The sequence below is a fragment of the Oncorhynchus mykiss genome, chromosome 21 (genome assembly GCF_057628025.1).
Source record: "Oncorhynchus mykiss isolate SJ-2025 chromosome 21, ASM5762802v1, whole genome shotgun sequence".
Classification (NCBI taxonomy): domain Eukaryota; kingdom Metazoa; phylum Chordata; class Actinopteri; order Salmoniformes; family Salmonidae; genus Oncorhynchus; species Oncorhynchus mykiss.
This window is the reverse complement of record NC_143042.1, coordinates 42,232,501-42,256,398: the sequence shown is the minus strand read 5'-3', so window position 1 is coordinate 42,256,398 and position 23,898 is coordinate 42,232,501. Positions and strand designations below refer to the sequence as shown.

Genomic DNA, 23,898 nt, shown 5'->3' with positions numbered 1-23,898 from the left:
CGTTGCATGCTGTATACTCACTGTTTTTAGAAAGCCCTGTATCATAACTCATTTTTAAGCATTTTTAGGTAGGTTTACAGACAACAATGGACTGGTAAGAACCTCTGCTTCATACACACACGCATACAGGCACATAAGCACACACCCAGACACACATGTACAGAGGCCGGCCTCGATACTCATTGGTACAGTTCAGAGCATATCATTTCACGTGTTAGTTGAACAAAACACCTTGACGGTTCAGTGGCCAAGCGACAATGGTACATTTGGGCAATCATTGCAAGAGCATGTGATGATGGTAAGTAAAAGTGCTCCCTTCCCCATTTCAAACTCAAAGAGAAAGAAAATGGGATCGAGAAAGTCTCAGTGTTTCTGTAAAGGGAAATGGGCTTTGTTGGGGATGAGGAGGCGGCGGCACGTGAGTGGGGGAATGAGGGTGGTTGCACGCAAGCAAGCAATCTTTGCGGCGGCGAAGGGAGTGTTAGCAAGCTAGCGTGTTAGCATTCAGCACGTGGAGCGGCGCAAATGCGATGCACTCTGATAAGATTCGATTTCTGCCCGGCGTGTGAGATGGCAAAGATGCGAGAAGGTTCTCCAAACCCAGATAAACCACTACTGCTGAGTAGTAGTGTGGCAAGAAGCCACACTATGATACACTCCGAAAGGGAATGACACAGAAATTAATAGAAATCTTATCGGTGTTCGGAGATGATGTGTTATTTGTCATGGCGATTAAAGAGAAGAACAAATCAAAGCTTGCAGCCAAGCCAAGCAGGGAGGGGGACATGCATTTAGATAAAGATGCCACGAAGCAAAAGAGCTTTGAACCACAGAGCTACATCGCTCTCGTTTTGCATAAGGCAGCCAAACACAGCATTAATATAGGTATCTGGGGCACACCATTTCTTCCCCCCTTTCTTTCTTTCATTCTTTCTTTCTTTAATTACAAATCTGTCACCAGATCTCTGTGTACTTGCTCATTATAACTCAAGCATGTCAGACGGCCTGGGCCAGCGTGATTATTAGAGCCTGCTAATGCGTGGTGGCAAAGGAGGTTTGGGCGAGAGGGGGGGGGGGATTATGTGTTAGGGGTTTGGGGGAGGACCAAAAGCACTGTTGAGCATTCCCGTTTTTGTCGAGCATTTTACATCAGAACAATAGACCTAATACCTCAAATCTCTGGTTGCTGACTTTCTTCCCCTTCTTGTTCCAAACGATCTTGGGGCGTGGGTCTCCCGTCGCTTGGCAAATGAAGGACGCCACGCCTCCTTGCACGCCTGTTTGGTCATTGGGGGTTCTTAAAAACTTTGGTGGTGCTGGAAAGAAGAGAGGGGGGGAGGGAGAGAGAGGACATAAATAGTTAGTGCGGGGGCTAAGTGTTGCAGAGAGCAAGCGATTTCTCTCCCTTATCAACGTGCTCACACCAGAAGGTCACAAAGTTTCCGATTTCAGCAGTTGCACGGTATCGCTAAGAGGATTGTCTTTGGAGGTCAAGCCAGACTCTGTTTGGAGCCTGCATTGCTTCTCAATGTGGAAATATAAGATCAGATACTTGTATAAGGATGCAATCAAGAGAAGTAGGAATACAGATATAATCCCTGTAGTAAATAAATTCTAGTGTTGTAAATTAAGTCATCAATTTGGAGTGCAATACAGTATAGGGACTACATATATAAAGTAGAGGAATAAAAGATTAGGGGTGAAGGTTTAGTGATGTATTTACATTTATACAGTGTTTCTGCCTATGGATTGAAAACACACTGTGGGATGCATTCAGTCATTTCATGAGCATACTTCAAAGAAAATTCATGTTGTAAATACCAACTGAAAATGAACATCTCGCTACTTCACATCCACACCCAGTGAGTGTGCAAGTCAAACAGCAGCTGTTTATCACATTCTGCTATGGTAGAAATGCTAATTCCGTCATCTTCCTGCTGACTACAATACTCCAATCGCGTTGCAGGTTGACCCGTTTCGAAGGTGAAGGTTGACATTGAGTAAACCACAGGCTGTGCTCATTGTACCTGGCGTGTACAGTCAAGGACAAACCTTGCCATGCAAATGTTTACATTGACTGACAGAAAAACGCCGGATGACATTTGAAACACTACGACAGCAAAAAATACTTTTATTTGTCAACGACCACAATGTACAAGAGGCAGGGATAAAAAAAACAGGACGAGGATAAGGTTCAAGATACATGTTCCCGCAATAAATATACACAACTCCTTCAAGTCTAAGATGTGTTAATAAAGGCCTGCACAGGTGGCAAGCTCCTAGCTGGACTGATTCAAAGCAAACCACAATAACAAAAGTTGTCAACTACCACCATGCCTGATGCTACCATAAGAAAGACAACCAACCTAGCCAATCAACATCTTATTTAAAGGTACTTTGAGTTTATTATTGGGAATCAGACATTAAGGTATGGATTTGCTGTTATGCTATTTTGCTGAGGCTTCACATAGTTGCACAATATTCCCGGTGATTGTCACTTTATTGCTAGCTTTATGTAGATATCTCAATTACCTAGTACCCCTGCACGTCGACCCAGTACTGGTACCCCTTGTATATAGTCAAGTTATCATTACTCACTGTGTATCTACTATTGCTTTTATTATTTCCTGTCTTACTTTTCTATTATTTCTCTATTTTCTTCTCTCTGCCCTGTTGGGAAGGGCCTGTAAGTATTTCACTGTTAATCCACACCTTTTGTTTACGAAGCATGTGACGAATGCAATTTGATTTCATTTAGCAACCATTAGCAAGAGAAACAGTCACTAAAGGGGAAGAGGGCTAAGCTAGCAGCCGGGTGTATCGAAGCCGACTCTACAGAATGGGACAGTAACCTTTTCCCTCTCTTGTTGTGTATGAACATGAGCCACTGGTATCCTGAACATTACAATGAGCCAGTCATATAGTACAGAAATAGCTCATTCAGCGCTCCGAGCCACATCTATCGAGACAAGCTGTTTTATATCATACAGTACATTATGTGTATGCTGCTTTCCGGGACATACATCTCCTAGCTCCAAGCACCTGGCCCTTCCATTTTGTCTCTAATGAGCGAAGCCACCATGCTCTACGCTTGTGTGTGAGGTTCTGCACTGTGTTAGTGAATAGGAGGGAGTGCCAGAGTGCCAGAGATGTGTCTGGTAGAATGTGGGGCCCGCCTGTCACATTGTAGTGGGTACTTTGGCGTTTAAATATTTATCTAAGGTACCTCCAGAGTCAGGCCCATCCACACATGAATTATGCATAACATGGATCCCTTACAAGTATGAAAAATGAAGCACTTAACACTAAGCAGTGTGCAGCACTAATACACTGGAAATAAGTTTGGAGCTACATGGAACCACATATGGTCATTATATCCATTTCCAGCAATGCTCTCACACTCCACATTATCACACTCTACCACTCCTTTTAAAAAGTTAGACAAAGGAATCAGTTTACGGCAGTTGCAAGTGTTATGTTAATTAACCAAATGGGCAAGTAAGTCGCTTTGTGCCATGTGATACTGTGAGACAAGGAAATGTGATATTTGTTTCTGCCACCTGTCCTTGTTGTTAAGTTGTTAACTATTTATTTCTCTTTTGAACAAAGGAATAGGCCTTACCCCCAGCTACTGTCTTAAAGTGACAGTTCACTCCCAAATCAAGGTTTGTCAGATGTTTTCAGAACTCAAAATATTCACATTTTAAAATGAGTCCATGAGTCCCATGATATCTGCTTTGTCGATGCCTTACATCTCCTGGCCCCTGGCCCCCCATTTTGTCTCTAATGAGCGAGGCCACCATTTCCCAAAACATTACAGAGAAACAGAAGTCAGGCGATGATTGATGTTTGACATGGCTCTTGGCCATGCTAACGTGCTAACATGCTAACGCTAACAGTGACATTGGACTGAGCTCACCTCGCTAAATAGAAGAGCTATAACCGGCTTTCCACCTCAGAATCTTCCAGAACAGGGGTGGCCAAACCTCCTTCCCAAAGAGCTTCTGGGCATGCAGGATTTTGTTCCAGCCCTGCTCCAACACACCTGATTGAACTAATCAAGGTAATCATGGGAATCAAGTAGTAGCAACAGGTGTGCTAGATCACAGACAGACTATCCAGGAAAAGGGGTTGGAGGAGGATTTTATAACCTCTTATAGAGTCACCTAACTTTTGGATAACTATCCCACATAACAGCCACGACCTCACGTGTTTAACAGTGTGTGGAGAACATCTCGCTACTTCACATTGATAATCCCTGGAAAACCACCCACTTGGCATCAGGCTTGTATCCCGCACAAATGAGACATGCACTTGATAAGGGCCCTGGCAAGGCTCTGATTGTCCATGTGAGGGTTCTCTAAGCCCTAATTGGTGCTCGCAATTCAGCACAACTAGTCAAGTGTAAAGGCAATGAGGTACAGAAATGTAAAGGGGAGGAGAGAGTGAGAGTAGTAGACAGGAACAGTGTTTTCTTTGTCCGACTGTGGCATGTGTCGACAGCCATGAGAGATTTACAGTTGATTTTGAATTGAATTTCCCACTATATGACATTAACCCTTCTTTTTAATGTTGCTCAGAATCAGCACCTCGTACCCACGTCATCTGGGCCATTGTTTGATTAAGCATCTAATTCCACGAAATGAATTGCTTGATTCATTGTTGATCTCTTCAAAGAATTGCAATCCTCTCTTTTACAAATAATGAATTTATTGTACACATACAGTATGGCTCCATGGACACACAACACATGCGAGGGATTACACACTGAAGTAATCTGCTCTCAGAAGTGGTTGTGATTCTGTAAAAGGATTAAAATGAACACTTTATTTTCGAGTATAACCGTTTTGGGACCCAAAAAGAGTTTTACCTGGAACCAAATAGGGTTCTCCTATGGGGACAGCCGAATAACCCCTTTGTAACCCTTTTATCTAAAAGGCTTTGCAGTGGGAGACATCCCTGCTCAGCCTGAGAGGCGAGATGCAGTATGAGTTGTGACTCCATCTGTCCCTGTGTTCAACAACTGAATGCCTTTTATCAATCACTTCAGTGGGCCATTAGGGGCCACACAGCGGCAATAATACTAGGAGCGGCTGAGTCACCTCATCTGTGTGTGTGTGTCTGTGTATGATCGTCAGGCAGTACTGAAACTGAACAAATTAACCTGAAGGGTTAATAAAGAAATGACATAAGATGTGTTGCCTGTAATGAAAAGGGCACATCAACAAGCTGGCAGCTGGGCCTCCATTGACATATGTGACTGGGAAATCAGCGCACACACACTCACACACACACGCAAACACACACACACACACACACACACACACACACACACACACACACACACACACACACACACACACACACACACACACACACACACACATCAGATGGGATCCGATAGGTGTGCTGCTGGGTCCACAGCACACAGTTTGTAAGCAACAGAAAAAGTGCCATTATATCTGTGTTTGCACATTATCTTATCGTCTGCTGGGCTAGGGAGTGGTTGCATCGTGGCATCTGACTGAACAGGGCTTGATGGGTAATTGATATGCTGTTGGGCTGTTTGCTCGGGGGGCCATCTATTACGGCTCTACGCCTCTCCCTGCGTGGGCTGTGATGGACTATGATGACACGTACGGGGACTCGGGATGGCGGTGAGAGGGAGAGGAAAAGTCATCTCACTATGGGGAATGATTGAGGTGTGACACTGAAGAAATTGTGTTTTCAGAGACAAGGGTAGTAGATATCATAATCAAACCCCCAGATGTTGTCCCTCACCACAGATCTAGGATCAGATTACACTAAACTTCACCATTGGGGATTAGGGGGGGAGCAGAAAATATCTGACTCTGTGTCAGACCCAGTGCCTCCTAACTACTCCTACTACTTTTAAACATCTGTTGTTTTGCTCAGCGAATGAAAGGGGAGAGCTCAGGAGCGATGCAGACGTTTATGCCTCTGTTACTAGCTATTGTCTAAATGTAGATTTAAAAGCAGAGGGGGCGCCACAGAAACCCGAGGGAGACTGCGCTGCATCTTCTCCAGTCAGGCAGGTCCTCTGTTTTATATAAATAGATACAGATATCTACAAGCAGTGCCTCTCTGGTGTATTCGCCATGTTCTGGCCAACACAAAAGAAAGAGCTTTGTACCACCATATATATATATATATATTGTCTCCCTGTCTGACTTAACAGTGACAAAGGTAAAATTACAGCATCTACATTGGAGTCTCCATTTATCAAATATATATTTAGCAAAGTCAAGACAAGGGTGTGATATCAAATATCGTCCTGTCAAAAAATCTGTTAGTTATGCCATTTGGGTGTCTGAGAAAGGGCTTATAGCCAATGGTTATGACAAGAGGGAAAATAAATAGCTTTTGAGTAAAACAAACAAACAAACAAACAATTTGTGCTTCTCTCTGGTCAGAATATTTTAGGAGAGGATGACGGCAAAAAACACAACAACACTTACAATTACCCATCATGCCCGGTCATCACTTTGGATCGGCACCTCAGTAGCTTCTTCGCTGTGCATGCCTTGAATCTACCTAATTTAATACAGAGGCTAGCTCTGCTAATCCGCTGTTAAGCTGTCGCCTGCAAACAAATGAAAAATGTAAAGCCCGGTGCAAGCTAAAAGGTTAGTGATGTTGTGCCTGCGCTAACGCTGTTCTACTCTCCAGCGGGTCATTATATAACCTTGTCCGTATTCACTAAGTTTAATGAAAAAGAAGTCACGCTTCAAAGCATCCCACTCAATTTAACCTGGGTAGACACAGTATTAATAATTTGGTGACTGAAAAGCCATTGCCGCTCTTAAGAGCACCGTGTCCGGGGACATGTGTGGCAGAGAGACTTTCACGACTGGCAATGGGGCTCTGTGATTTGAGACTGCCTTTTAACTACCTTTTCTAGAGAAGTTACAAGTTACAGTTGCATGATGCAACAGGGAAAATGCACATTGAGAGCTCTTGTCACAAAATATGGCCACTGTTTTGGCAAAACTACAGTAATCATTCAGAGGTCACACTGGTTTTAAACTGATTTGATTTGTAAAAAAGTATATCATACCTTTGTGACAATATGCATTTTCAAAGCTTTGTGGAAAATAAGAAATGATGAAGCAAAATTCTCCTCGGGAAATGCTTCTGTTTTGAGAATAAGCCTGAATAAGTCACGCTAAAAGTCTACATTCATGACCAGTTTGTTTGACTTTGGCTTAGCGTCCAGCCAAACATAGCCCCGAGACATTCTCCTCAAAATTATCTGAGAGCGGAGCTTCGACTTGCAATGGCAAAAACATTTCAAGCTATTGAGCCTTCGCCACGGGTAGTGTTCTAACAGCCAGGCCATTTAAGAGTATGAATCGAGAGGTCGAGAAGCGCCTGTTCATACCTCTTTCCCACAGTAGACATCCGGTACAGGACCGCTCAGTTTCAACAATTATACTGAGTGACATTTTCAATTTAATTTGCATAAAAGGGCACATTTCCGATTCTTTCACTTGGTGGGAATGAAGGGCTGAGGGAAAGGGAAGGACTATAATTAATCCTATCACTTTGGATGGCAGTCTGACAAATACCCGCTCCCGTTTGGATGTACAGGGGAAGAAAGGGAGCATTTAAAGACGCCATGAACCTCATTTGATGTCTTAAAGCCACGCTGTATCAGTTCGGAAATATTGATGAATGATCGTACCCTCGCCAAGTCGAACAAAATGGAAACTGTTGCCATCAAGGATTGGCCAAGGAGAAAGAGGAGTGGAAGTGGTGTAATGGCGGCAAGAGGGTGGTGGTGTTTGATCGTGGCAGGAATCACTTTTTAAATTCTGTTAAGGAACTGGTGAAAGCATCAGTATTCATACAATAGATAATGACTCTTGGATATGGGATCATCGAAATATGGTTAAGAGACAGGAGATAAACCTGACCACATGAACAAACGGGTAAAAACTCTGGGCCCTAGTTAGAGGCGAGACATTTCTCTGGTCACATTATATGGACAGGAATAACTCCAATATACAGGCTAGAGGGGATACTTTAGTTGTGCTATGAAAATGAGTGAGCATTTGAATGAGTGCTAGCCTCTCTCTGGACTAATTAGCGTTTTGGACCAATGTCTATGATGAAAATGATGATCCTACTTTATAAATCCCTTTCCTACAAGAGAAAAGAGGGGACGGCTAACACACACCGCCACACACTCACATGCACACGCACACACACACACACACACACTCCTCTGCAAAATAAACATAACACAACTCACATGGCATTCCTAACCTGTCAAGCATTTTTGAGCCGCACAAACCAGCTTTACATCTGCACACTTGTGATAAAAACTGCCTTTTCGTTGCTGGTGGAGAAACACCATGTGTACTCACAAAGGGCCAGGCGAGAGGGAGGAAGCAAGGCTTAATTAGAAATGTTTACTGATTTGCATTGCATTCTCATTGGTAATCTCGCCTTAAATGGAACTGGAATTCTTATTGCAATTAGTGATTACTTGAAAAGGGATATGTCCCCGAATTATTGTTAATTACTGGATAAGGAAAAGTACACGAATTCACTGTGGATGTTTAATACTGTACTGTTCGGGGCGTTGCGACGCTCTTCTGTCAATATCTCCGTGCTTGTCACATAATAAAGTTCATAATACGAGCCGCGCTACTGCTACTGCATATGTGATCTGAGCACAAAAACACAACACGTGAAATGTATTCATTAACAAATACAAGGAGACAACTTAATAACATTATTATAAACACAATAACTGTATTATATTTTAGGAGATGATAGGTGAAAGTCCAAAGCAATAAGAGATAACCGACCAGCACTCATCCCTCCTCCCCTTCAACCCCATTCAAATGATATGGGACTATCCTCAGTGTTAGTTCGACTGCATTACTCATGCTCTGTGGCACTGCTCTGTGAGGTCTGAGCTCTGGGGCTCTGGGGACAGGGGCACTCTGTACAAAAAAGAGAACTGCTTTAGAAAGAAAGGATAATGGTCTCTCGTCTCCCATACGGCAGTACACTGCACGACAGAACTCTGTTCTACGTGCCTCCCCTCCCCTTCTCCACACACAGAACTACACAGAAACACTCACACATTTTTACACTATCCCAAGTAGCGGGTGGAGAGAAGGTGTGAGGATATTCCAGCATGTGGGAGAGAGAGGGAGGCTGAGCACTGCCGAATGGGAGGGAAGAGAAGAGTGGATGGCATGAAAAGTTCATGTTTTCTTCGCCTTCTCCACCTTCCAGAAGGAAGAGTGGAAAGGATTGTCCCTGGAAGTTTCCATTAAGCAAATGTGACTATCTATTCAATGATACTTTACCACTTAGTAATCTTAATGGAAAACAGCAGTGTGGCTTAAGGCTAAAATGGTCATTGTAGAATAAAAATGTTTTCTTATAACCTGGAATAAGTCCTTTTTATCCAATAAGCCGCATACTGTAGATGGGAGGGAATTAATACAAGTTTCCTATACTTCAGTCTTTGAAGGATAAATACAGTACAAGGGTCCAAGTTGTACTATGTATCCCAATGCCCAGGTACTGTACTGAATCAATAACAGTTATTGTGCTCCATCGCCTGTTCCTCAGAGTTTCAGAGGTTGTTTGAAATACACGACCAAAAGTGTCTTGATGTGGAGAGGCTGGAGAACAAACCATCCTCTGGCCAGACGTGTCTACCCGTTAAGAGATACACACACACCACCAACCGCTGCCTTCCGCCACTGTGTCCCACGAGACACATTAGTAAGGTGGGGGGGATCCAGTTTGTCACTTAATAAAAATGGCACACGAAAACAGATGGTTTTGTTCAAATGGCCCCCCGGTGCCTAAAGCGGAACCGGATCGCTACAGCGGTGGCCAACGGCACACATGAAAAGAAACCTCCCTTTGTAGTGGAAACCAAACAGAAGGAGGTGAATGAATATTGAAATGTGCCAGTGTCGGCATGAGGCCAAGTGTCATGAAAAGCGATTGAGGTGGAAACATTAGCCCTCCTGTTGGAATTCGGAACATCTGGGCTCGGCTTGTTGAATGGGGAAGCAGCAGAGTATCACGCAGAAGACATCGCTTCCCTCACTTTCAGTTTTCATACCAATTCATTTATTATTCATTCATTGGTGTATGAATAGCGAAATTGCAGGCTGGTTGGTTGACAAATAAGGGGTCTGAAAGTTTGGTTGCCAAGAAGTATGACATTTGCCTTTATTTGTTTGTCTTTCTTACAATGGGTGGAAATAAGAGTGTGCAGAGAGAAGTTATTCTAATTGTGCTGCAGCCTTGCTCTGCTTGGTAGACGGCACAGTGTATTTGTGAAAGTTAATTATCTGATAGGATAGGCAGTGGCAGCCCACTAACGCAAAAAAGTATTAGTTCATTCTGTTATCCGCTGTGCAATGGAACAATTCATTAAATGGACCACAACCACAAACTGGACCACGGTTATCACGCGAGGGCAGTGAGGACTTGAAAATAGATGATGAAACGATAACATATACTTTAGTCTTCCAGTGTAATGGTAATGTAAGGATGAACTGTCTAGTTCAAACTAAAATAACCATACCCAATCAAAAAGTGTTTCAAATGCATGTGGTGGTAGCCTAGAGGTTAAGCGTGTTGAGCTAGTAGCCGAAAGGTAGCATGTTCAAATCCCTGAGCTGACTAGGTGAAAAATCTGTCAATGAATAAGACACTTAACCCTAATTGCTCTGGATAAGAGCATCTGCTAAATGACTAACCATATGGAAACCTTTTGATTACATCACCAGTTGGCCATAAAATATAGATATAATGAACCACTGGAGGCTGAAGAAATTCAGCTTGGACCCTAAGACCCTCACAACCTTTTACAGATGCACAATTGAATGCATCCTGTTGGGCTGTATCACGGCCTGGTATGGCAACTGCACCGCACGCAGCACAGGGCTCTCCAGCGGGTGGTGCGATCTGCCCAACACATCACCGGGGGCACACTGCCTGCCCTCCAGGACACCTACAGCACTCGATGTCACGGGAAAGCCATAAGGAACATCAACGACATCAACCACCCGAACCGCGGCCTGTTCACCCCACTACCATCCAGAAGGCAAGGTCAGTACAGGTGCATCAAAGACTGAAAAACAGCTTCTATCTCAAGGCCATCAGACTGTTAAATAGCCATCTCTAGCTGGCTATCCCCGGTTAATCAACCCTGCACCTTAGAGGCTGCTGCCCTCTATACATAGACATGGAATCACTGGTCACTTTAATAATGGAATACTAGTCACTTTAATAACGTTTACATATTGCTTTACTCATTTCATATGTATATACTGTATTCTATTCTACTGTATTTTAGTCAATGCCACTCTGACATTGCTCGTCCTAATATTTATATATTTCTTAATTACCTACTTTTACATTTAGATCTGTGTGTACAGTAAAACTATTCATCCCCCTTGGCATTTTTCCTATTTTGTTGCATTACAACCTGTAATTTAAATAGATTTTTATTTGGATTTCATGTAAAGGACATACACAAAATAGTCCAAGTTGGTGAAGTGAAATGAAAAAAATTACTTGTTTAAAGAAATTCTAAAAAAAAAAGAAAACGGAAAAGTGGTGCGTGCATATGTTTTCACCCCCTTTGCTATGAAGCCCCTAAATAAGATATTTTGCAACCAATTACTTTCATGATCTGTCACACGATCTCACTATAAATACACGTTCTGAAAGTCCCCGGAGTCTGCAACACAACTAAGCAAGGCGCAAAACCAAGCAAGCGGCACCATGAACACCAAGGAGCTCTCCAAACAGGTCAGGGACAAAGTTGTGGAGAAGTACAGATCAGGGTTGGGTTATAAAAAAATATCCGAAACTTTGAACATCCCACGGAGCACCATTAAATCCATTATTAAAAAATTTAAATATGGCACCACAATAAACCTGCCAAAGAGGGACGCCCACCAAAACTCACGGACCAAGCAAGGAGGGAATTAATCAGAGAGACAACAAAGAGACCAAAGATAACCCTGAAGGGGCTGCAAAGCTCCACAGCGGAGATTGGAGTATATGTCCATAGGACCACTTTAAGCCGTACACTCCACAGAGTTGGGCATTACAGAAGAGTGGCCAGAAAAAAAGCCATTGCTTAAAGTGCTCGCCAAAAGGCATGTGGGAGACGCCCCACACATATGGAAGAAGGTACTCTGGTCAGAGGAGACTACAATTGAGCTTTTTGGCCATCAAGACAAACGCCTTGTCTGGCGCAAACCCAACACCTCTCATCCCCCGAGAACACCATCCCCACAGTGAAGCATGGTGGTGGCAGCGTCATGCGGTGGGGATGTTTTTCATCGTCAGGAACTGGGAAACTGGTCAGAATTGAAAGAATGATGGATGTCGCTAAATACAGTTTTTTTTGTCTTATTTCTTGCTTGTTTCACGATAAAAAAATATATTTTGCATCTTCAAAGTGGTAGGCATGTTGTGTAAATCAAATGATACAAACCCCCAGAAAAAAAATAATTTTAATTCCAGGTTGTAAGGCAACAAAATAGGAAAAATGCCAAGGGGGTGAAGCCACTGTATTGTTGTGAATTGTTAGATACTACTGCACTGTTGGAGCTAGGAACACAAGCATTTCGCTACAATCGCAACATCATCTGCTAAATATGTGTATGTGACCAATCAAATTTGATTTTATTTGACATACTGCCAAATTCTCTAAAACGACGTTGTAGGCGGCTTATGGTAGAGAAATTAAAATTGAATTCTCTGGCAAAAGCTCTGGTGGACATTCTTCAGTCTGCATGCCAATTGCACACTCCCTCAAAACTTGAGACATCTGTGCCATTGTGTTGTGTGACAAAACTGCACATTTTAGCGTGGACTTTGATTGTCCCCAGCACAAGGGGCACCTGTGTAATGATCATTTCATTTAATCAGCTTCTTGATATGCCACACCTGTGAGGTGAATGGACTATCTTGGCAAATGAGAAATGTTCACTTACAGGGTTGTAAACAAATGATATATTCCAAAATGACACAGAGCAGAGAAAAATCATATGTTGGTAGGTCTCCAACGCTCTGATTGTAATCCATATAGCCAAAAGCTCATTTATATTACAATATCTTTGCCTGAAATCAAACAAATCGCAGAAGGATGGTCAACAACAAAACAAGACTCCAATAAAGCTGGTTATACTACACATACTATTGCTAGAAAAGCATGAACTTTCATGTAATTGTCTTTTCCTCCGACCGCCGAGCGGAAAAGTCTGCCTCATATTTGCTTCCATAGAAGCACAGATGGATTATGTCGAGAATCCTTCCAGGGCATTCGACAGTGTACATAAACAGACAAAAATGTTATGGCCAACTGGTGCCAAGCCATTTCCGATGGACGCCAGTTGTCAAGCCGTAACAAATGTCACATTCCATACACACTGTGTTTTCTCAGGCTCTTGCAGAAGACTAGCACATACTGTACCATGCGGTGTACTAGCCATCTCTAACCACTTCTCTAGAGAGTACACAAGGAAGAAGACTATTAGAAATTCTGTTGATGATGCATGATCTCCGTTGTTGAGGGTGGGGTGATAATGCATAATTCTATAATTCTGTGGGAGGCTGTCATAGAACCCACTGTTTTCCTTGGTCAACCAAGTGTATCATACATTATCATGGCATGTCTGTCAGTTTATCTGTCAGTTTATCTATCTTATTTCGTAAGTGGGATCCCCCGTCACAGTGGGTCAGCATCACAACAAGAGCAGTCCAGCCATGCTCAGATGTGTACAAATTCATCAATCTCCATGGCACTTTCGTTATTTGTTTATTAATTATTTTCATGGAGAATGAAGATTAAATAATATAGATAAACTGACAGACATGCCTTGCAAGGATTCATGATCATGTATGATGCACTGTGCAGAATATACACAATCAGTGGTGGAAAAAGTACCCAATTGTCAGACTTCAGTAAAAGTAAAGATACCTTAATAGAAAATTACTCAAGTAAAAGTGAAAGCCACCCAGTAAAATACTACTTGGGTAAAAGTCTAAAAGTATTTGGTTTTAAATATGCTTAAGTATCAAAAGTAAATATAACTGCTAAAATATACTTAAGTATCAATCATTTCACATTCCTTATATTAAACAATCCAGACAGCACAAACAAAAGAGGTTTATTTATAGATAGCCAGGGGCACTCTCCAACATTCAGACATCATTTACACATTGTCACGGTCGTCCTCCTCTTCATCTGAAGAGGAGAGGCGAGAAGGATCGGAGGACCAAAATGCGGTGTGGTATGTGTTCATCATGAATTTTAATAAAGAAAATACTGAACACTGAAAAACAATACAAAAACAATAAACGAAATAACAACCATGAAGCTAATGAGAACTGTGCTGAAACAAGCAATCAACATAGACAATCACCCACAAACAAACAGTGCAACCCAGGCTACCTAAGTATGATTCTCAATCAGAGACAACTAATCACACCTGCCTCTGATTGAGAACCATACTAGGACGAAACGTAGAAATCCCAAAATCATAGAAAAACAGACATAGACTGCCCACCCCAACTCACGCCCTGACCATACTAAATAATGACAAAAACAACAGAAATAAAAGGTGACGTGACACACATGCAGTATTTGTGTTTAGCGAGTCCGCAGATCAGAGGCAGTAGGGATGACCAGGGAGGTTCTCTTTATAAGTGTGTGAATTGGACCATTTTCCTGTCCTGCTAAGCATTCAAAATGTACGTTTTTTTTATATAGAATAAAAAGTACATATTTTCTTAAGGAATGTAGTGGAGTAAAAGTAAACGTTGTCAAATATATAAAGAGTATAGTAAAGTACAGATACCCCAAATACTACTTAAGTAGTACATTAATGTATTTTTTTACTTAAGTACTTCACACCACTGTATACCGTACGTGTATGCCAACAGAAAAGAGTGACCACTATGGAAAATCAGAAATGTACTCCATATGCAAGCTTTACACAAAGCTAATGACAGCCTCAAGGAGGCCTGACAGTAAGACTGATACATCCCCAGGCAATTGGTCCTGTTATTTTTGATCCTTAATCAGGAGAGACACTGACCTTTGATGACCGTTTAATAAAAAAGAAGCAAATTAATACACTAATGTGACTGTCTGTATTGATTCATGGCAAAACGCTCCAGCGTTTATATCATTATGCTAATAAGATGCAGGAAATTGTCCCGCTTCTTAACTTCCTTTGATTTCATCAAAACACTCGACCCCAAACGAGTAGGTCAGTGGTTTTGAGATGAGCATTGATTGTGTTGGAGTTAACATCAAATTAATATCATTTTAACGGTGGAAGTGTAATCTCCCTGATGCCAATATAAATGGAATTTACAGTGGAGATACCACAGCTATCTATATATGTGATGGCTTGTTATATTGCATACATTTGTTTTGTACTTACATACTGACACATGTCAGACAGAGGGTGTGTTATAATGACGAATACATTGTTTTTGTTGGCTGTGCTCCATTTGAAATGTATCTACGTTTCCAGATGAGTCAACTACAAAACCACACTCATTGTACACCATAACAACGTGGCGAGCCGCTTTGAAGCCTAATTGTGCACCAAAAATGTACCCAGTTGATTTTGTGTGCGTTTCTATAGCTGTTACTTAGTCTTTAAAAAGACCCACAAATGACAAACAAATGAAAGTGGGCGGTAGAGAGTGATGGAACTGGGATGTGAGCGGGGCAATGTCACCGCAAACTGCAAAACAAGAACCCTCTGGGGGATCTCATTAAAATAATACAGAGAATGAATAACTTCAGATCACTTTAAAGATTCTACTTTTTGATTGTGTGTTTGTGTGCTGGCCTAACCGATGGAGTGTGAGACAGAGGTAGAAAGAGTGTGTGTGGGTCTGAGTGTGTGTGTTTTGTTGCTAAAGAGTGTGTGTGGGTCTGAGTGTGTGTGTGTGTTTTGTTGCTAAAGCGTTTGTAGGTCTGAGTGTGTGTGTTTTGTTGTTAGAGTTTGTGTGTGGGTCTGAGTGTGTGTGTTTTGTTGTTAGAGAGTGTGTGTAGGTCTGAGTGTGTGTGTTTTGTTGTTAGAGTATGTGTGCGGGTCTGAGTGTGTGTGTTTTGTTGTTAGTTAGTGTGTGTAGGTCTGAGTGTGTGTGTTTTGTTGTTAGAGAGTGTGTGTAGGTCTGAGTGTGTGTGTTTTGTTGTTAGAGTGTGTGTGCGGGTCTGTGTGTGTGTTTTGTTGTTAGAGAGTGTGTGTAGGTCTGAGTGTGTGTGTTTTGTTGTTAGAGAGTGTGTGTAGGTCTGAGTGTGTGTGTTTTGTTGTTAGAGTGTGTGTGGAGGTCTGAGTGTGTGTGTTTTGTTTTGTTGTTAGAGAGTGTGTGGAGGTCTGAGTGTGTGTGTTTTGTTGTTAGAGAGTGTGTGGAGGTCTGAGTGTGTGTGTTTTGTTGTTAGAGAGTGTGTGGAGGTCTGAGTGTGTGTGTTTTGTTGTTAGAGAGTGTGTGGAGGTCTGAGTGTGTGTGTTTTGTTGTTAGAGAGTGTGTGGAGGTCTGAGTGTGTGTGTTTTGTTGTTAGAGAGTGTGTGGAGTCTGAGTGTGTGTGTTTTGTTGCTAGCACCATGTTACCACTCAATTTGCCTGCTATCATCAAATGGTTACGTATGTGGAATCCCCTCTGTTTTCACTGTGCGTGTGTGTGTGTTAGTCTGTGTGTGTGTGTGAGTGTGCCTGTGTATTTGCCAATCCCCTTAGTGACCGACTGTGCCTGTTTTGCGTGGTTTGCAGAGCTTCCAAACAAAATGTAAAAAAGTCCCATCCATTTACAATCTTCAGTATCTCTTGTAGTCCAATCAGAATGAATAATGCAGTGCAGGCTATTGTCAGTAAAATGTTACTTCATACAGTATGTTGGTGCTCAACCCAGCGTGCACGCAAGAGGAAAAAAATGGTAGATATACAGTATATATACAGTTTAACATGCACAGGGAGAGGGGATACACAGCTAAAACTGAACTGGAAATATTGAAGATATGACTTTGGAATAGCTTGCTTCGCTCTCAACCACACTAAAGAACTGTCAAAATAAAGCAAGCCAAGACGCAGCAGATATGATGATGGGGGAACAATGGCTTGAGCAAGAGAACAATGGCTATCACAGCAGTGGATGATACTGTATGTACCCAAATGGCAGAAAACAAGAGGGTGTCCGATATTTCCAGCACCTCCAGAGGCGTGTTTTAAGGCCATTGGGTAACTGCACTGAGACTAAATCTAGAAGACCACAAGGAAAGGACCTCATGTTTACCTTAGAGGCTTACCATAACAGTACAGTTATTATTGACTGGGTTTGTATCAGAGTTTTAACTGGAAGTTGTATTAACATTCCCAGGTGGTTCCCTGTTTTAGTAACGGTTGGGTTTTCAGGTTTCTTAGTAAACCCTCCAACTATAGTCTTTATTCTAGACGGGGAGTGGTGAAAACACAAAGCAGAGAAAGAGATAGAGACACAACAACCCACACAACTCAATGAAAAGCCAATGCTATTTAATGAAATGCCATGAGGTATCCTGATGCCCTCTAAAGCTTGGCAGGCCCTGTCTTCACTTTACACTAACAGGCAGAAAGGTTAAATACTCACATTGAGTCAGCATTACTGTTTGTTAGCTTCATGAATATTCTAGGGAAAGCCAGTTTACTTAGCGTGTCAAGTGAGTTGTAAAGCATGTGTTTTATCTCTACCTTAAAGTGGTTGGATTCATTGCCACACCGAACTGAAGCCACAACATCAATCAGCGTGTTCTTACAGTAGCTAGATCGAATAGTTAGGTGTGCCATTTTCAGCAAGTCAGGCATAATTCCCTTCCTTCTTCACCATTTCATAGGAATTGTAACATTATCCATAACCTCTAACAACCACTGTGGACTCCACTGTTGCCAATTGAAAAAATGTCCAACAATGCTTCTAAAATTTGGTTCAATGCACAAGGGCCTTGTCCATGAGGAGAGGCGCAATTAGAGAAAAAACAAACCTCCTTTAAGAGGAAAGGAAAATGTCCGCCCAATGCGTGTGTTGGAGGGGTCGGTGGAGATGCCATCATGGCACAAACTGCCACCCAGTGGCACTGGGAAGTGGGCTTCACCCCCATTATGCCACCTCATTAAATCACACATGGGCACGGTTGGCGTCGTTGACCCAATGTGAAACTAGACATGGGCACCAATGGTTTGTGCAGATTTATTCAACCATGTTGAATTACTACTGGTCTAATTGGGATAGTGTTCTGGTACATAGAAATAAGACGAATCTAGTTCAATTATAGTGTAGGGGTCGCTTTACCTGGCTATCAGCTCAATGTGAGAGAGACTTCAAAATGGCTACCATAATACCAGTGAAACAAGTGTTTGGTGTGACAACTGGTAATATCATGCAGGTAATTTGTCATGCCAACATTTCCATGATACAAGTATGTTGGCAGTATGACGAGGTGGGGTTCTGGGTGGCCATTTTTTTTTTTTTAGCAGCACATGGGGAGTCTTTCATGAATCATTCTACCTGTGCCATGACATTGTCAGAATCCATATAGCTTCTTCTTTGCAGAAGGGGGGTGGGTTGGAACTCGTCCCCAAAAAACAATTTCCCTCCCTGGCCCTTCCGGACTGAATTTGTCACAAGGAGATGAGTTCAGAAGAAATTGGCTTCCCTTTCGTGCCCATCCTAATTTTTTTTTGCCTGGATCCTTTGCCGCTTTCCCTGTTTGTCTAGCCTACAGTCCTCCCTGCTAGGCCGGTGCCATTCATCACGTTGCCATCTCGACAGTGCCTGCCCCCTTCTTCGCTAGAAGCCATTAGAGCATCTCTGCATCGTGGCGGCCAGATTGCATTTCGGCCGCGCTCCGACATTTATCATCTTTTGTCCCTAACTTTTTATCTTCACCTGTCCTGTGTGAAGCAGTCCCTATCAGCTGCTGGCCTATGTAATGAAACACTGGAAGGTAAGCTGGAGTAAATAACCTAATTAGACTAGTAGAAAACGGGGACAAAAGAGGGAGAATATACACAAACGAATGGCGATGGGTCCTTGAATACCAGGGGAAGGACACGCTCACAGATGGGCCGTGGAGGAAGTTGAGGTGGTGGCGTGGCTCTATGCCCACTCCGCCTCCTCCCAATCCCTATATTTATAGAAGGCCCTAGTTCAGGTTCTTGAAAATGTTTCTCTTTGGTTGATTTTAATGATGTAACAAAAGTAACACGAGTTCATCTTTTTCTTCATAGGAAAACAACAAGGGCCAAAGGATTCTGGCCCAGTGTTTCAAGTAAAAAAAATCTGCCACTCCGACAACAGTTGGAGGGCCTAGCTATGACTAATGGGAAGGCCAAGCCATCTCTCTCTCTCTCTCTCCCTATTTCCCTCTTTCCCTCTCACCCACTCTTCCTCCCCCCCTCTCTCCCTAGCGTCATAATTATCGCAGCTGTTGCGCTAAACAATATTGAGTCGATGCAGTGAAAATGTCAGGACAGTATAAGCGGACGATTATTAATCCACATCAAGCTGGGAAAGAACAATTTAATTATCACCAAATAGATATTCACGGATCGGGTGCAGACGTAGTGCACTGACCGCTGGATGGGATTCGCTTCGTAAATCGTAGCATGCAAAAAAGATCAGATGATGTAACAGACATCTGTCTATTGTAGTCTGGGGTGTGTTGCTTCGTACTACAGTGACTGAAAATCGTTAGCAGCTCTAGAGTAGCCTGGCACGGCAACCTTCTAAAAGACCACGATGAAGCAAGAGGGGAAGTATTGCTAAAGCCTTGTTTTCTACTGTTATAGTTGGTGGGGTTTTTAACGCCTCGGTCACACCGACAGCGTCATTGAGCAAAATGGTACGCAGCATCATCTGGATATGTGTGCAACAAAAGTTCAACATTCACCTTCGGCTACCATTTCTGTCAAGCCGTCTATGCATACAGTTTGATGCACATGTTCGATAAATCCAATGTACGCACCACACAGAACGCACTGCAACTGCCTCTGCAACGCAATGTTGCAAGGCAAACGCAGCGTTCCATTGGAAATGAATGTGCTTCTGGTTTACCAAAATGCAATGACGCTGTCAGTGTGATCAAGGTGTAAGATGTCGTGTAGTGTCTAAGCGGCACTGTCTTCGCCTGCCTCTGATTTCTGCTTGCGGTCTGTCTGGGTCGCCTGTATCATTTCTCTCTGACGGGAAGTTGTCCTGAACCTCTTACTGAGGCAGACCTTAATTACCGTTAATGTGGCTCTTTTGGCTTACTGTACGTCTATATCTACCATAAGCTAATGCTACATTCCAAAATTCTCAATAAACCGATGCTTTGTCGCACAATTATAATGCAAGGCAATGGCCATACAAACCAAGACGGATTGAATTCTTGAGACAAATACAAACAATGACATGAATTGTCTAGCCCCTGGTTCAAAATTTTCTTATCATAGAATCAAAGACAGAGGCATCCTTTTCTCTTAAGCGCATCTCAAGTACTGTTGGCCGTGTCTTTTTGTGAATGACCAAAAAATTCAATGAATACCGAGCAAATTCCCTTGTAGATTTCAAAGACGCCACACAATGAGCGCGTCAAAACAAAGCTGCCGGCATCTACAAGGCGGCCAGCCCCTTTAAAGATGAATATATCCTTCAGTGCTTCTATTTAGCTTTTTTTATTTGCTATTTATTGTCTTTGAGATGCCTTCATGATTCTCAAAAGCTGAACACTATATCTTCTTCTGGTAGAAATACCCAGAGGATTTGACGACTGACAGGTTGTCTTGGCCTAGTTTTTCCCCCTCCCTCTCACTTTTTGACTGGATCAGAGTATTATTCTCTATTCCGGAGTTCACTATCACATGCCTGTAATTCCACAAAGCCGTTAGAGGGCTGTGCAACAGCACCAAATGCCACAACGCACACTGTGATGCTTTTTTTCCGAATGCAGCTTAAACACAGACACACACACACAGTGAGGAACCGCCCACAATTACATGGTGCAGCAAGTCAATGGGGATCTCTGTCCCTTGACAACTCTGTTGTGATAACTGTTCATCTAACATAGTTATGTTTCAATTTGTTATACCCTGCCAATTGCAGATGCTATTTTCTCTAATTCCATAATAGGGAAGGATATACCAGCTCTGGTGATTTTAGTGTTGTGAATGGCTTATACCATCAACCAGTAAGATTATAATATGCATCACCACTTAGCACCAAGCAGATCCTTTCCCTTATCTATCCCCATTTATACAATGAAGCCATCAATGGTGTTTGTTTGGAACAGTGAAATGTTACTCAAATGGCCTAACAATGATGTATGGGCCCCTCAATAACCTACATTTGTTGTTCAGCTTGTGTCCCCCAGTATCCCTCTGTTGCATTTGGTTAGTCAGCTACACATGCAAGTCGCAACAGGTGTCATTAATTTTAAAAAAGTATAGTAATCAACAGATATTTGAGATGAAACAGAAGATTAATATGCAATTTCCATGCAATTCAGAGGTTTCGTAATATTCTTAATCTGTTTATCTTCAAAACTCATTTCCAAACTTTGGGGCCCGTGAGATTAGGTTGGCATGGTTATTGTTGGTATACTTTATTAACGTTGAGAACCTGTCATGACCAAATTATGCTCTAGTTAATCAATGGATTAAACTAATACTCCTTGTTATTACTTTCCATGCAAATTCTTCCTTCCCCTCAGCAAACACGATTTTACATTGCCAGAAATCATAGGCCCCAGGGCTTTTTGTTGTTGTTGCCCCCTGTTACTAATCAGTTACACAGTCAAGGCACGTGGTACCCCCTACCTCCTCACCCCACCTGACGATTAGCAGAGTGGCAACAGGTAGCAGCAGGCTGTCTACACTCACTGAGAGTGGGCTACTGGATCCTCCTGTGGTTGGCGGTTGCAATAACAAATTAACAAAACTTTTTAACAAAAATTGTTTATTTAACAGAAACTCAGAATTGATGTGTGCAAAAATACAGTGCTGCTAGAAAGTATGTGAACTCTACAGGGCTGGTCTTTATTTTGCTATAAAATATGAAAATAAACATATAAAATCCTTATCTAAACCCCAATTCGTAAAAGACATTCCAAGTAAATGACAGCAACCGCCAAGACATGATATATTTTCAATGTTTATTTAACAAAAGTGGTTTATTTAACAGAAACAGAGAATTGATGTGTGCAAAAATATGTGCACTCCTTCAGTCAATGGCACCTCCATTTGCAGCGATAACTTGGAGTAAACGTCTCCGATAGCAGGTAATCAGTCTCTGACATCTGTTTTGAGTGATTTTTTTCCACTCTTCCTTACAGTGGCTTGCGAAAGTATTCACCCCCTTGTCATTTTTACTATTTTGTTGATTTTGGGGGGATTTGTATCATTTGATTTGCACAGCATGCCTACCACTTTGAAGATGCAAAATATTTTTTATTGTGAAACAAAAAAACAGAAAACTTGAGTGTGCATAAATATTCACCACCCAAAAGTCAATACTTTGTAGAGCCACCTTTTGCAACAAGTACAGCTGCAAGTCTCTTGGGGTATGTCTCTATAAGCTTGGCACATCTAGCCACTGTGATTTTTGCCCATTCTTCAAGGCAAAACTGCTCCAGCTCCTTCAAGTTGAATGGTGTACAGCAAAGTTCCACTGGTGTACAGCAATCTTTAAGTCAAACCACAGATTCTCAATTGGATTGAGGTCTGGGCTTTGACTAGGCCATTCCAAGTTATTTAAATGTTTCCCCTTACACCACTCGAGTGTTGCTTTAGCAGTATGCTTAGGGTCATTTTCCTGCTGGAAAATTTTCCTGCAGTCTCAAATCTCTGGAAGTTTGAAACAGGTTTCACTCAAGAATTTCCCTGTATTTAGCGCCATCCATCATTCCTTCAAATCTGCCCAGTTTCCCAGTCCCTGCTGATGAAAAACATCCCCACAGCATGATGCTGCCACCACCATGCTTCACTGTGGATGGTGTTCTCGGGGTGATGAGAGGTGTTGGCTTTGCGCCAGACATAGCATTTTCCTTGACGGCCAAAAAGCTTAAATTTATGTCCATGACATGAAATCCAAATAAAAATATATTTAAATTACAGGTCGTAATGCAACAAAATAGGAAAAACGCCAAGGGGGGGTGAATACTTTTGCAAGGCACTATACAAACTCAGCCAATTGAGTGAGGTTTGAGGGGTGTCTAACATGAACTGCCAACTTCAGGTCCTAATCCACAGCATCCCAATTGGATTTAGGTCAAGACTTTGACTTGGCCAATCCAAAACACAAATATTCTTTCTCCTGAACCATTATTTGGTAGATTTGCTTGAATGCTTTGGGGCGTTGTCTTGTTGGAAGACCCATTTTCTGTTCAAGAATCTCCTGGAATACCTCAGAATCCATGGTTCCCTTAATGAGGTGGAGTCATCCAGGTCCAGAGGAGGAAAAGCAGCTCCAGATCTTGACATTCCCACCACCATGCTTGATTGTTGGGATAAGGTTATGTTGGTGGTAGCGGTGTTGATTGTGACCAAAAGTAAATTATTGGTCCAGAGAATTAACTTCCAGAAACCTTCAGGTTTGTCCAGGCGGTTTCTTGCAAAGTTAAGATGGGCAGTTTGGTTATTTTTTGACAGCAGAGGCTTCTTCCAAGCAACCCTCCCATGAATGGCATTTCGATTCAGTGTTCTTCTTATTGTTGAAGCATGTACAGTTATCTGAGATGCAGCAAGGGAGGTCTGCAAATCTCTAGATGTTATGTTTGGGTTGGCTTTTACCTGATTTACTATTGTTCTTGTGGCTCTTGGGGATATTTTAGAAGGGCGTCCACT

General features: G+C 42.3%; 1 protein-coding gene across 32 annotated transcripts in view; it reads right to left on the bottom strand.

Annotated features, from left to right (window-relative positions):
* The window catches only part of LOC110500605 (receptor-type tyrosine-protein phosphatase delta), a 612,371-nt gene that overhangs the window by 121,194 nt on the left and 467,279 nt on the right, over positions 1–23,898 (bottom strand). For all 32 annotated transcript variants that reach the window (XM_090214671.1, XM_090214666.1, XM_036958032.2 and 29 more), the window contains one exon: positions 1,171–1,316. In XM_090214671.1, coding sequence (XP_090070797.1) covers positions 1,171–1,316 — 146 coding nt within the window. The remainder of the gene's footprint in view (positions 1–1,170; positions 1,317–23,898) is intronic.